Genomic DNA, 15960 nt, shown 5'->3' with positions numbered 1-15960 from the left:
ACAATTATTCCGTCAGGTCCAAAGTGCAGAATCTATCATTTATGGCCAGTAGGGTAAGGCCAGTAGCATCTAATTTAGAACCGCTAATCGTTGAAGTGGGAAGAGGAAGCACTCCCGAAATATTGACGCAAATCTATACAGAATTTAGTAAAATCCAACTAGTACTCATTATCAATGCGGCGTTCTGATTGGTTGAGCTACTACTAGGCTATATGTTATAGCCCACTAGTAGCGAAAAGCGCGGGCTTTTTGGCGGCAAAAAAGGATCAAAGGCTAGTTTTAACTAGCTAAACTTTTTTTATTCTCGATATTTTTGACCAACTAGTTGGATTTTACTAAAACAATTATTCCTCGAGCCCGAATGGGCTCTGAGTCAATAGCCCATTCGGCCTTCGGCCTCATGGGCTATTGACTCAGAGCCCATTCGGGCTCGAGGAGTAATTGTTAAATACCTATTCTAAAGTAGCCTGTGTACTTGGCGGAATTCACTGTTTTTGCGCGTACTTTGCAAGAGCTTTGGTAGCGAAGCCACCATGACTCGCAGCTCTTCTGCCAAAACTTTGCTAACGCTAATGATCCTGCCGGCTACGCAGACTACTAACAAAGTAGGTAGATGGAAACATGTATCATTGGTAACGGTCCGCTCTTAGATAGGGCAGCAGATTTTCGGTCAGGTCAACTGAACCAAAGTAACAAAGTCTTCTTTTTTTACCCAAACTCATTTACTGTATGCCTGAAATTATCAGAGTACCTTTAGGTTGAGGACAAATACCTTCAGTGTTCTTTTACAACGTGATAGGCGTATAAGCTGCAACTGTCAATAAGAAAAATCGCACTTTCAGACCGCACAGAGTGTTTCAATTTGATAGTCTGATGAGACTGTTTTTTTTTTCCTCTCATTGAATCTAGCTCACTGGACAGTCTGCTCAATGATCTTCGCTGTTATACTATTCATTTGCAAGCGAAATGTCCAGGGTTACTTCACCGACAAGCTGTTGTTGACCAAATGCGAAGATTTTCGGAAGAACGAGCTACGGGAGGCTGAGAAGTTGCACAAACAGCTGAAACGAGATGTGGAGTTTAAAGTTCCCACGCAGAAGAAAACACTGGCCGTGTTGGATATTGAGGTGTCGCTGTTTCATCCCCATTCTGAGTGATGCGGAGTAAGTTGATGAGGTGCTCTTCGTCCTGGAGTATGAAACGCTAACAAGAACAGTAGCTTTAATTTAGGGCGTTTCATGTAAGCGTACCGAACATTTGTTTGTAGTCAGCACGTATAGATACATAGATACGCCATAGGGACATTCCCTGTAAACAACAAACATAGAATAAGTGGTACTTTCAAATGAGTTAGGTCGATTGCTAGTGGTTGTGTTTAGTTAAGGTCTCGGTAGATTCGAGTCATCTACATCGTAATTAGCTAACGCTGCTTGTGATTACCAAGTTTACATTAAGCCTCAGCTTAGTTCAAGCCTCAGCTTATATATAGTGGAGTGAGTTCTATCAGACTCTAAGGAAAGAGTGACATTTTTACTGATTCAGTAGCACTTTCCATCGTCATGAATGTTGTTTTTATTTCTGTATATTTCTAAAGAAACCGTTTTGTTTTATGATCTTGGTCAGTTCAGAGTAAAGAGTTGAACTGAGTTTCAATTAAGTTAAGTTAAGAGGTCGAATCGGAATTACTTTCCCCTTGTTCCTGTGGCCGCTTTGTGCTCATCCATCTCAGGCAAACGCGCTTTTGCCCATCATGACTCAAGTATTATGGTTCCGACTGTACATTTGACGATGAAGATGTTCTAAACGTTGACGACCATACAAGGTGGGTCTGTACCTACAATCACCGACAAAATTAGTTGAAACACTTTACCTTAAAGGGCGTTTGTGACACGTTTCTGCGTTCAAAACTAGGTTAAATTGAAGCTTTCCCACCCCAACCCCTCCAAACAATGTGGTGCCGCTGTAACTGCTACTTCTAACGAACAACAAACACCGTGGCCCAACTTTGAATAGAGGGAAGGGGAAGATACAGAATGTTTTGTTCTCCGATGTACCCTATTTGAGGACATTCTCGTAACAATTTGTCGCCGATTGTACTGAACTTTGTTACTGGTCTTACACCCGCTGTTTAGTGATGACTGTGTTTAGTCGATAGGACCACTAAGACCAATTGGCTGCGCACATAACATGGCCCGGGAACTAGGCACTTCAACAACTTTCCTAAGCTGCAAAAGAAAAGCTCAATTTACTGCATATTTAAAGACTGCATAGAACTCAAGTTGTATATGACTGAGCATATCAAACGGTCGAAAAATCAGTTACAGTTCAGAAGTAGACTAGGGCAGCTTGTACACTGAACAGAAACATAAAGAAGAGACAAGTTCAATCTCTCTAAATATACGTCATTGATTAAATTGCATTGCCTGATTAATTCATGAACATTATTTTAAGTTGATTTTTCCCATAGTTTATGTTGTTGCTGAAAAAAAAAATCATTAAAAATATACGTAAAATATAAGTATGCTTGGAAATTTAGAATAAAAATGTTATTGCTAAAAACAATATTATGGGAATGGATGTCACAGCGTCTGGTGTTAAAATATCCCATCATACAGAGCTCGTCACTGAATTTCTATGTAGGATGTCTTTATTTTTTTTGTCGTGTGTAAATGCGGATTTAACTTACGAGGTAAATGAACGTGTAGCTGTTAATCTATTCCTGTGATGTACGTTTCACACTTTAAAGTTATATGTAATGTTACTGATCGAGTCGTCTTTGCAATAAAATATTTTCGTTGCAAAAAATCAACAAGGTCTTCACTTCCAAGAATTATAAATCGCACGTGTCCACGCAGATTGAAATTCCAAAAACATTCTATCACGAATTCTGCAATTTCGTTAGCGAACGTACTCACTATTTATTGCATTTAACTTGTGAGTAGAGAACTGGCGTTTTCAACAAAAAAAGCAGCGACAACTTCAATAAATCGTTTTTGCGATGATTCTAAGAAATATAGAAGTAGATAAACCATTTGATGTTGCTATGCCCATAAAATATGGAAGGAACACGTGTATTCAAGTTGTCTAATTAAACTTTTTTGGTACTCCCTATTTCTAAGAGTGACTATTAACTAATTGAAAACTCTGACTTTTAGAGTTGTTAAAGGGATGCACAGGAAAGGGTGATAGGAGTGTAAGAGTCCCACGAGGTGATGGTTTCTTCGTCATAACCAACCTGCCAAATTTATCCATAACCTACCGTAAAATTCCGAAAATAAACCCCGGGGCTTATATTTTTCAAAGGCCCTTTTGAAGGGGCTTATATTCAGACAGGCTTATCTACGGAGGGAAATTTGCGTTTCAAACTCGATTGGGCTGGCCTTGTAGTTGCAATTTTCTAAGTACAAGCCCCCGGGGGCTTATATTTGGAGGGGCGATTTAACGGAGGGTTTTTTGCGTTACCGGTTTAGGGGGCTTACATTTGGAGGGGCTTATACATGGAGGGGATTATTTTCGGAATTTTACGGTAATACAAAAGAAGCCTTTTAACATTTGTTAACAGGTTAATATAATTTTAAGATAAAGTTTGCTTTCTAGAAGTAGGAAGATGATGAGTGTTTTGTCGTGTGGAACTAGTGTGCAAATCATTCATTCCAAAGACTCAGTCTCGTTGAAGAAACCCTCCGCTAAAAAAAACAATTTTTTGTATCACTTGGGACTGAAAAATCTTTTTTATGTTATCCTGAATGACTTTTGTACCCTTGCTCTGATTAGATTAAGACGAGACCGCGCGGGAGCTCTCATCAGCATTCAACAATGGACGAAAAATAGATGGTTTATTGACCAATAAGAGTGCGCGTTTATTTTTCTGATGATATTAACTTCATTAAAAAAAACTATATCATTGTTGGATTTCTGAGAAAAGCCGGATACCTTTGCTAAAGAAAAACTAGCTTCATCCAGTTAAACTGGTTTCCCAATCAAGGTCACGTGCTCTGTTGGTTGCGGCAATGCGTTCGTCATCTAAACGACAAAACCCATTTCTTCGTACCCTGTTGGAAGCAACTCTTTCTGCCTGCATCATTCTTCTATAATAGTAAAACATTTTCCTTTGGAGGAAAAATTTCGTTAACCGGCTAAGGTGAGTTTGCGTGAGATTATTGTATGATGGTCTAACCTGAAGAACACTGTATGCCACGCAAGCTACTTTCTTCAAACTGGCAACAGATTGACCAACAAAATCGCCACTTAAATATAGACAAAAAGTGATATGTACTCTCAAATCAGACAACCGAGACGATGAAATGAAGATGTGAGTTTAAACTAGACATTAAATAACTATTCCCTGCTACCTCCTTGAAAGCGAGATTAACCACATGAATTTAAAGTCGCGTTTCGTCCTGCCGATTCGTAGTAGCTATGCATTTGCTACTAATCACTTTGAAGTAGAAATTGTGAGTAGCAACGAAGGAAGTTATTTCGTAAGTCGTTACCGAGGCCGCGGTATTCCGAAGAAAAGCGAATTTTTTTTCATTTTCCTTCTTAAAGCTATCAGGCCACAAAAAGCTACAGGAGAAAACATCTGAGTTATCGATAGTTTGCATAATTTGAAACTGAAAGTAGTTTGAACAGAGGCAATTTCAGAAGCACAACGCTCTCGCATTTTTCTTACTGTTCCAAATAATTCATTTCTTAGGAAAGCGGCGAAAAGTCAAGCGAATCACCTTACGAGAGTTTCTAGAGCGAACACTGTTGTTATTAAATATCACTGTGACCATGACAGAGAACGGTGTTATGCTGTCTTCAAAATCAGCCGAAAGACCCACGGCGACAAAACAATTTAATGTTTTCAATCTCTACTGGTTATTACTAAGCGAATAATATGTTTCTCCAACCTCTTTAAATAGCTTCGTTTCGGTTCTATCGGCGGCCATTGTTGGTAATCGACATCGGCAGAATGTTCTCGAAGCCAGATAACCTTGGTGAGTTTCTCTTCTGGGCTAGCCAGCCAACAACTTGAAAAATTGAGAAAGACTCGACAAACGACATCTCTTATTCAACCAAGTAAAACCTTCATTGTTTTCTTTGAAAGTACAAGATAGGAGTTATTTTCTCGTGGCTATTGCTAGCATCCTACGCAGACGTCCTCAGCGCTTCGTTCGCGCACTATATTGAATCAACTAAGGCGAGCTCGGATGGGATGATTAATACGCAGTACTTCACCTAAGAACGATATTCATTTTTTCCTATATTTCAGATATGCATTTTAGCCTGACCCTGTGATTCACAGTCAGATAATGACGGATCAAGCAGCTAATGCAAGAGTAAAATACGTATAGCTGAGCACGGTCCTAGGGCAAAACTCCCTCAGGGAAGTTAAAAGTTTTTAATTAGGCTCTACTGAATTATGCTTATATATTCGCGTCGTCTGCGGGACGTCGGCTTCCCCCTAATATCTTTTTCTCGGAAAAACATTCTCGAATGAATTTCTTCTAAGTATACGTACTTTTCGTTTAGTACAATGAGACTATAACTGAACCTAGAGAATAACTTTGCTGAAGTTATTACCAACAAATACTTGTCAGTTTTTTTATGAAAACACTTGCGACAAATAAACATCACCTTATTGACCATATTACCCCAAATCGTTGAATGTCTTGAATTTGTTGGTGGGATTTCCTAATCTCGCTTCAGCCGACAAATGTGGCAGTCTTAGCCCCATTTGAAGAGTAAAAATTGAATCAGATAAAATGCAAATAAAGACGAGGGGAAGGTATTGAACGCAACAGAATGGACTCTTTCTAAACGGTTCGATTCTAAGGAGCAGACTACACTGGTTTAAATATACTTTTCAACGTTTTACGACGAGGGCGGTGAGTACTAGGGATAAATTTCAAGACAATCTGTAAAAGGCAAGCTGATAGAAAACCGCCTCAGCCTGGTTCAAGCTTCAGATTACATACAACTAGTGGTGGATGAAATGAAGTGCAAGAAGTGTGATAATTTCAACTGATCTTCATTGTTATGTAATATAATTATAAAATAAAGTTTGTTCACTAGAAGTAGGAGGATGACGAAAGTTTTGTCCTGTCGAACGAATGTGCAAATCGTTCCTTCTAAAGACTTCTCGTTGAAGAAGCCCTCCGCGGAAATTCGGACTGAACAATCTTTCTTATGTTATCCTGAATGACTTTTGTACCCTTGCTCACATTAGATTAAGATGAGTCAGCGCGCCCTGGCACTCATCCGCATTCAACAAAACAGACGAATAAAAATATGGTTTATTGACCCATCAGAGTAGGCGCTTATTTTTTGTGATGATATCAACTTCAATGAAAACTCTGCCATTGTTGAATTTCTGAGAAAAGCCGGATGCCTCTGCTACAGAAAAACCAGTTTCATCCAGTTCAACTGGTTTCCTAATCAAGGTCACGTGCTTTTATTGGTGCGGCAAAGCGTTGGTCATCTGAAAGGCAAACCTCATTTCTTCGTACCCTGTTATCGAGGAAACTCTCTCTGCATCATTGTTCTGTAATAGTAAAAACATTTTCCTTTTGGAGAACAATTTCATTAACCAGCTAAGGTGAGTTGCGTAAGATTATTGTATAATGGTCTAAACTTAAGAATATGCCACGCATGCTGCTTTCTTCAAACTGGCAACACATCGACCAACGAATCGCGACTTGAATATAGACAAAAAATGGTATGTATTCTCAACTCAGACAACTTTTAATTTCAAAGTGACGATGTGAATTCAAACAAGAAGCTACCTCTTTGAAAGCGGGATTCGCCACATGAATTTGAACTCGCGCTTTTCGCCAATTTGCAGTCGGCACGCTTTCGTTCGTTTATAGTTGCGACAGAACTGGTTGCGATACTCCACTTTGAACTTAAGTAAGCGAGTTGCAGAAGTAATAGTTACTTTTTAGTCGTTACCGAGGCCACGGTATTTCGTAGAAACATACATACATACATACATAAACTTTATTAAAGTGTCAAGGTATTTAGCTAAAAGCTAATTGTGGACACAATAAAGTGAATGTTTTCCTTCTTAAAGTTATAAGGCGACAGAAAGTAGTTCGACAGAGACAACATTTCAGAAAATCAAACGAAACTGAGACAGCAACGTTTTATCGGCGTAGAATGGGAGAGCGTACACAGGGCTCAAGCACTTTTCCGCTTTTTCAAATGAGTCATTTGGTTACAAGATATAAAAGCGACGAAAAGAGAAGCAATTACCTTCATAGGGCAATGGTGTATCGCCGTAGAGAACGATGTTTTACTTTTCTCAGCAACGGCGGCTCATAATTAAGTCACTAATCACTATAATTGCGGACGAAAACTTTATTGACTTCAGTATCCAGTGGTTATTATCAAGCGAATAGATATAATTCTCCAGCCTGGACACCTACATTATCTTACGATGGCAGCTTATTCGTTTCGGTTCCATCGGATTCAACGTTTTGCGACGAGAGTGGTGAGTATTAAGAGACAAGTTTCAAAAATTTACAAAACAGTCTCAGCTTAATATATCTATAGCTAGTGGGTTCTATTTGAGTCTCTTGGTAACAGTAAAGTACAGGAAAGTGTGATGATTTCACTGAAAATAAGCGTTTTAGGCAGTTAGTTGTTATCTCAACAACTTCCAATGGAGACTGTTTTGCTTTCTGCTCCTAAGTCAGTTAAGATTAAAAGCGCTTAACTTGAATTTTGAAGAATTCATTTGGTTCCGCTAAAAAGTCATTTGGAAAACATAGTATATCCGAATAATTAACCAGCGGATTAAGAGAAAGTTATTTAGTATGAGACTAGTCCTTTACAGTTACCAATGATATCTTTTCCTTAGTACTTGTGTCAGGTTGGTACTTATCTAACCCAGGCATTCGTCTTGCTCCTCATGACTCAAGTATTTATTTGACGAAAGCCGCAAATCACAGTCATGCAGGGTTATACGGCTTCCACAACCGTAGCTGCGTTACTGCGCTTCCACGCGTTGTTTACTAAGTGTACACTTCAACCTTTATTGCTAGAGGGCCGCTTCTCAGGGCTGGCACATGCTATTTTTTCCTATTCCCTGCATGTACGTCGTTTTTCCAGGGCTTGCTCATGTTCATACATTTCAGTACCTTGCTAAGAGGCGCCCAGTCACAAGCTTGGACTGCGGGACTGACTCAGACTTATGAAGACTAGGGACTATAAAGGCAAGGTTACTTTATCAACTGTAATCTGGCAGCAAGTTTAATACGCACGTATAGCACATTTATTGCCTTCGCAGAATTCAAGTTGTATAGCATATCTGATCTGGGGTACAATTAAATATATAGAAAAGAGATGCATTCAATCTTCTTAAATCTCATATTGATTATTACCTGATAAATTCAAAGAAAATTTGAATTTTACTTTGCTTTTCAGTGTCCGTTAGTTATTTCAGTAACGTGTTTTCTTGGGATGAGTGTGGTACGATGATTAGATTCCAAGAAATATTCTAAAACTGTATGATGTACTGACTTGTGCGTTTCGTCTATGCATATAGATAACAAATTCAGCAAAAACGAATACGAGTAGTTTTTTTCGTTTAGTGTTGACTTCAGGTATTTCATCACTGAGTTACCCAACATTCAGATTCTTAATTTTAACTTTGATATCATTCTAAGGTGTTTCTTTCATTTAGCAGAGATAAACAGCTTACTAGAATGTTTTATTGAGTTACTGATACACATGGGAAGTCGCCAGGTGCGATAGAAGTATACGAGTCGCAAAAGACGATTATAGCTTTTTGAGAGCTAAGGTTCGTCCAAAACTTATTATTACACGCTGAGGGCTCCGTTTATCATTTGTTATGTAATATATTTTAAAATAGAAGTATTTAAGATAGCTTACTCGAAGAAGCAAGATGACGAGAGTTCTGTCGGTGGCGCACTGTGTAATGTACAAATCATGTTTAACAAAGACTTTTCGCGGTCGATGAAGAAATCTTTCGCTGCATCAAGTGTGTTCTGTCTCAATGCAGACTCTAAAACCCTTCTAAGGATAAGACGAGACGGCGGCGCTCTAGCTCTCATCAGCGTTCAACTTTGAACGAATAGTAAATGGCTCACTGACCATTCAGAGTGCGCGCTTATTTTTGTGGTGTTATAAACTTCTAATCAATAAAAACTTTACTTTTGTTGGATTTCCGAGAAAAGCCGGATGCCTCAATTTCAAGAGAAAATCCAGTTTCATCCAGTTAAACTGGTTCCCAATCAAGGTCACGTGCTTTCTGGGTGCGGCAAGATCGTAAACATCTAGAAGACCAACACCATTTCTTCGTACCCTGCTGTTCGTAGAAACTCTTTCGAAGTTTTTCAGTCTTCTATTATAGTTATTAAAAGAATTTTCCTTTGGAGGAACAATCTCGTCATCCAGATAAGGTGAGTTGCATAAGATTATTGCATGGTGTTCTACTATATACTGAAGAACATGCCACGAGGAAAATGCAATTTTTTCGAACTTGTAAAAGTTCCAAAATCACGAACTGAGCTATAGACGCAAATGGTATCTACGCACAAATCAGACAACCGCGAATTCAAAGTGATGATGATGAATTCAAATTAAAGATTAAACTCAAACTTTGAATTCGCTAATTTCCACCCTCTTGAAAACGAGATCCATTAGTCTTGAACTCGTGCTTCTTGCACGCCAATTCGTAGTCGCCACGCATTTGCTAGTCTATGATTATTTTGCGATACTCCATTTGATCTTGAAATCGTAAGCTAAGCAATTTTTTTTTCTTATTAAAACTGTCAGGCCACAAAAAGCCAAAGAATGAACTTCTGATTTACCTAGATTCTAAGGATATTTTGAAACTGAAAGTCGTTTGAACAAAGACAATTTCAGAGGATAAAAGAGAACCACCTTGATATAGCAAACACTGGAGAACGGTGTTCAAGTTTCCTTTCCTCAACAACAGCTGATTTACTGAAGTCACTTAAATGGCCAATGGTGACGTGAACAATTTGATAATTTCAATCCCTACTATTTATTACCAAGCGGTTAAATGCATTTCTTTGGCCTACTGACATAGCTTTAATTCGGTTCCATCGGCGGCCATTGGTAATCGACGAAACATTAATGTTCTCAAAGTTAGGTAACCTTAGACAGTTGTTTTATGAGCTAGCCAGTCGACAATGGCTTGAAAAGGTGAGAATTGAAAGACTCAGAAAAGAAGTACTCTTATTCATCCAAGTAAATCCTTTTTGCTGTTTTTTGGAAACTATTAGATAAGAGTGATTACCTCGTAGCTTCATTGCGCGCTATACGTATAATCACCTAAGGTGGGCTTGTTATAAGCCGTCTTTGATACTCATTCCATCTGTGAACGATATTCGTTCTTTTCTATATTTCAGTCAGATTATCTTTATGTAATGCACTTTAGCCTGACGTTGTGAATCTGATTAAAGTTTGTTAAAGATCGAGTGGTCCATAAGGAAAATATCGAACCAAAGAAACGCGGTCTTCATCTCTCACGCAGGGAGCTCAGTATTTTCAGCTCCAGTAATTATGTTTGTTTCTGCCTTGTCTGTGCGAGTCCGGCTTTCGTCTGGCAACTTTTCTCGGAAAAGTTCTTTTCGTTCAGTACACTCTGAAACCAGAATTCAACCTGGAGGAAATGGTTGCCGTTGATTCTTCCATAACAGTAAAAGCATTTTCCCTTTGGGGGAACAATCTCGTTATCCAGCTGGCGTGAGTTGCATAATATTATTATTGTATGGTGGTCCCTGCTACAGGAAATGTCACGCAGAAAATGTTATTTTTTTTCAGAGGCAAAAGTTCCAAAATGGAGATTAATTTCTTCAAACCGATATCAGTTGCAAATTTGTGAGTTGAATACAGACTTAAATCTTATGTTAGGCTCAATACAGACAACCACGACTTTAAAGTGATGATGATGAGTTCAAACTAGAAATTCAACATAACTTTAAATCGCCTTATTACTACCTTCTTGAAAGGGCGATTGCCCACTTTGATTTGGCGTTCCTCGCCAAGAATTCGTGGTCGTCGTCGCTAGCATAAGCTGCAATGGCTCGACTTTGAACTTGAAATCGTGAGTAACCAAAAAGGAAGTTATTTCGTAACCGTTACTGTGGCCACGGTATTGCGAAGGAAACCACTTTTTCCTTTAAAATTCTTGAATGGAACCTCTTTGACTAGTTTGAAACTGAAAGTCGTTTCAACGGAGACAATTTCAGAGGATCAAGCGAGGATCTCAGCAACGAGTTTTATCGAAGAAATTTACAGAATCATAATGTACACAGCACTCGCCTCACTATTGAGTGATGGCCAATGGCTGAAAATTGGAAGTCGACGAAACAATTTATTGATTTCAATCTCTACTGGTTATTACCAAATGAATAGATATCTTTATTTCTCCATGCCTCTATGCATGAATTTCGAATACAATAACAGCTTCGGTTCGGTTCCATATGTGGCCATTGCTAATTACTCGACGAAACAATGTTCTCAACAGTTAGATAACTTTAGTCAAGCTAGTCGTCACCGACTTGACAAAAAAAACGACTCCATATGCCACATTTTTTTTATTGATGCAAGTAAAAGTCTCGTTTCTCTCTTCGAAACTATGAGATAAGAGTGTCGTGATTTATTCTTAACCCAGTAGCATACTATTAATCAACTAATTAAAAGGGCTATTTGTTGGTAGCAGTCTCACTTCTCAAATTCGCGATTCTCTAACATGAAATTAAAACTGAAATTTAAATTGCATCCACAAACACCGAGGTAGAGTTTATAAAGCGAACTATAATGTATCACAGAGGGACATGAATCAGTACCTGATTAGGATACTTTGGACTTCTCTCAGGAATTACTAGATCACTAAAATCCAACACGAAAACGATCAATGATTTTAAACTGGGCTGCAGGTTAACAAGCGAAGAAATGCTTAGTTCTCCGGACCTCTCGTACATCCTGATCACAATATAACATAGCAGGTGACCCGCTTTGCTTTTTTCGGCTCTGGATACAAAACTGTTATTCGTCCGTGAGAACAATGATCTGAGAGTCCCTTTCCTTTGCTTTAGAGAGGCATAGAAGAGAGATATCAGCGGCAACCAACGACTGTTTTCTGTAAAACATCTGTTCGGAGAAGTAAATATTGCCTAGGACTTTCTATTACTTGAAGACGCCTAAAAATTTGTACGTGACCGTTCCATTCATGTACAATTTTCGAAGCTTATCTAATAAATTCCCTACGATTTTCTGAAGTTTAATTTTCACATTTCACTTCCCAAGTTAGGTTATTTTTTGTAGAAAAATGGAAAACTTAAAATTTTCGAATTGAAAAATGCGATGGAGAGAAGAATCTGAAAAAATGTTTCACTTCCTGACGTAATACCTGAAATTTGGAGGGAAATAATACTGAGGCCCTTTTAATTTCGAAGGCTCAAGTTCTCCTAGGATGACCGAACAGATACAAATCTGATAGCCCCGTTTATAGAATGCATTTCTAGACATCTCAAGAAACCACACTTATCCCAATAGACTAAATAAAGAAAGCACAGTTCTAAGACAAAAGTAAATTAAGTGGTAGTATATATCTAGGAAATAAAGAATTTAAAGCTGGAATCTACGAAGAGAAGCAGATGAACTCCTATATTATTGTTGAATTTCAGTCTGCGCAACTGTAGAGCGTTATAACGTCACTTAGAAACGCTCTTTATTCATAAACGCCGTGTTACTGATAAAACTAAATGTGCATATCACGTCGACAAGCTATTTCAGTTATCATTAACATAGTGTTAGTTTTTTATTTCCACGAAAGATTAGATGCTTTTGTTGCGTGACAATACCCACACTCACTCAGTCAAGAGTGCTTTTCTGGGTAAAGGCTACAGTTAATGGGACATGAAGCGGCATCTTTAGGATCGTTCAGTAACATTTCTTCGTAACATGTTCTAAACCATCTAGTAATTAATAGTTAACACGTACTACAGCTTCCCCCGCACTGTAAGTTGTCGGTCAATTGTAGCCTTGGTCTTTGTGTAGCTCTTTGAAATATACCGATTCATATTGACGATTTTCCCATATATAACATACAATAGGTGAGATAAAAGCAGGAAACGCAAGATTCCATGCACTGAGTTAGGTCCATTTACGCAGCTTTGATGATCAAAACGTTCTGTCGCACTTTGTAATACCTGTTGCACATTGTAATGACAGACCATCCCACTTTGTAATAAAATAAGCTGTCGCACTTTGAAATAAACTTGAAATGGATGGTCAGAGAACAAGTTATAACCCAGTAATAAGTATCATTACCAACAGCAACAATAACAACAACAACAACAACAATAATAATAATAATAATAATAATAATAATAATGATAATAACATTCCACTGAACGGTTTTCAGCCCCAATTTCTCAAGTGGGGGCGGAGCAAAGATGTTCACATCAACTGCTACTCTCTGGCTTCAAGATCTTTGGAGAGAAGTACAACCCTTTCTATGCGGACGACCTCGAGACCATGAGATAGTGTCCATAACAGCGAGAGTCCGTAATAATTGGAGTTTGTATTGGAATTTAGCTGCTATTCGTATTATCGAGTTGTCCATAAAAGTAAGGTGTCTTTAGGCGAAAAGTGATTGTATAAGAAAAGTATTTTGAAAGTTTTAGTAGTAGCCAGACATACAACGAAGAATCCGGTTTCATTACCTGCGTGGATATGACCAGAGGTATAACGAGATTTTAGCGGTTTATTGCTATGAATAAGCGCTAAACTAATATTTCATAAAACCAAAAAAAACACAAACTCCAAGCACAACACGGTGCCACAATCATTCTTTAAGAACTAGAGGTAATCATTGATTACGGATCCACGTTAGTCACTAACGGAGCGAAGTCGAGTCAAAAGAGTCCAGTTTCCCTGCCGAGATGCCTCTGATGAAATTAATAGGGGCGGCTAGCTAATTTGAAGTCGCCCATGATAGCTCGAAAATTTGTCTTAGTGCCACAGGAACACCAGATTAGGATGCGTTCTGACCAACGCGATGAATGACGTCACCATGACATCGCTGCTATTGTTTAAGATAATTAATGTGTTCGCCAACTTCTTGATTTTGTCAGACACCTTACTATTTGAGAAGTTTTCGCTTTGAGGGAAAAACTATGGAATTGCATTTTGCGAATAAATTCAACAACATGACTCCATAAAGACATCAAATTACGTCATTTTGTCAATCAAGTTATGCCTAGAAAATAAAGAGTACATTATTCTGCGTTATTGTGGTGATCGTATCATCAGCGGTTTTGATACAGATAATCATAATCAAGAAGACCACTTGTAAAGTTGCTGTCCATTTTAACAAAGAGAAACATCAATTATTTGACTTTGAATTCATTTGTAATATCGACGATAAACACAATATTGGCGAACGTCTTATTACAAGAGAGGCATTTTGGTGTTCCCAATTACGCGCTCTTCAACCTTATGGCCTCAACAAAAGATCGGAGTTTAATTCTTGGCAGGCGACAAGAGGAGTCCGCAGCCTAATCTTGACTTGGTCAGCGGCACTTTATTGCGAGCGACAAGAGGAGCCCGCAATAAAGTGCCAGAGCCGCAATACCGTAAGAAAAATTGGCAAATACCGAAATACCGTGTTGAAACTCGACGAAATACCGATACCGCAATTATGATCGGTTCTCTTACTTAAAGTTGTAATCACTTCGCGTGTCTCTTTATCGCAAGTATGTACGCACCAGCAATCAACCTCAGCCATGGCGAGAAAACGTGAGAAGATCTCGAATTGATCGGTACAACCATCTATTAAAGCCCGGTTATTAGATGATCTTGGATTCCCTACCAGCTATTTAAAAATATTGACCTGAATGAACAGTACCGCAATACCGTGAAGGCTCTTCTCTTTAATACCGAATAGCGTTAGGACCGTTAGCCAAAAGGATGAAAAACCTCATACCACAGGGCTAGATGATACCGCAACACCGCAAATTAAAATCAAAATACCGAAATATCGCTTGAAAAAAAGCTCAATACCACAATACCGTAAACCTCCGGATGTTAAACATATACTTGTAATTTTCCATCGTAAATTCGTAGTCACCGTTCGCCAATTTAAAATTGCGATACTCCACTTTGAACTTAAAATTGTGGGTTTGAGAAAAAGATAGTAAGTTTATGGCCATTAGCGGCCGCCGGCAGGAAAGCGACGTTAAGTATTTTTTCTTAAAGCTGTCAAACCACAGTTGAAAAAGCGACAGGAGAAGTATTTGAGCTTCCTTGACTAGTTCGAAACTGAAAGTAGGTTGAAGAGGGATAACATAAAGGATTTCAGCAATGTTTCGTTACAGAATGGAAGAATGTAGAGACTGAACCGGTTCGCTTTTCCGAGGTGACTTTATCCCGCCATCAGATGAAGCAAGCCAGTCCGAATCGAAACCGCTTCGTTTTAACTGTCCAAGCAATAATTTTTGGAATTGTTAGTTTGTTCTTTACGTCTAAAATACCTAAATTTCAAAGATAAATCTTTGGCGCCCCTTCAGCGATGCCTGTTAAAAACTCATTATCTTCAGGGGTCGGCGAAATCGGAGCTTGAGGAACTGTAACCAAAGAAATTTCGCAAAAAATTGTGTTACTTCCGATTGCTCCCAAATTTGGAACACAGGAAGTTAATAGATTTAGCCAATCACCTGCCTAGTTCCAGCCCCTGTGGACTTTTGATCGTCACACACCGAGCTTTCGAAAATGTTGAATTTTATGGCGAGTCGCGGGGAATTTTTGTGAGCCGGTTTTGCGAATAATGAAAGCTTGTATCGACGAATGTCAACCAAATACAAGTCAAACAAACTATTCTGAAGGATTTTGGAGGATAACAAGCAAAATAAACGCGAAAATCGAGGTTAGGAAACAATTAGAATCTGTGCATGCAAATCGCCGATCGCCCACTCT

At 38.7% G+C, this 15960-nt stretch overlaps 1 protein-coding gene across 2 annotated transcripts in view; it reads left to right on the top strand.

The window, feature by feature from the left end:
- Positions 1-15960, top strand: part of LOC140927656 (uncharacterized) — a 64134-nt gene that overhangs the window by 7644 nt on the left and 40530 nt on the right. The window contains exon 3 of one of the 2 annotated variants that reach the window (XM_073377330.1): positions 910-2982. The exons of the other annotated variant lie outside the window; for it this stretch is intronic. Within the exon in view, the coding sequence (XP_073233431.1) occupies positions 910-1157 (248 nt within the window). The 3' untranslated portion in view covers positions 1158-2982. Of the gene's footprint in view, positions 1-909; positions 2983-15960 lie in introns of those variants that run through there. 2 annotated transcript variants of the gene reach the window in all.

The sequence above is a fragment of the Porites lutea genome, chromosome 2 (genome assembly GCF_958299795.1).
Source record: "Porites lutea chromosome 2, jaPorLute2.1, whole genome shotgun sequence".
Taxonomy (NCBI): Eukaryota; Metazoa; Cnidaria; class Anthozoa; order Scleractinia; family Poritidae; genus Porites; species Porites lutea.
Note: the sequence above shows the minus strand (reverse complement) of the source record. Positions and strands in the feature narration are given on the sequence as shown.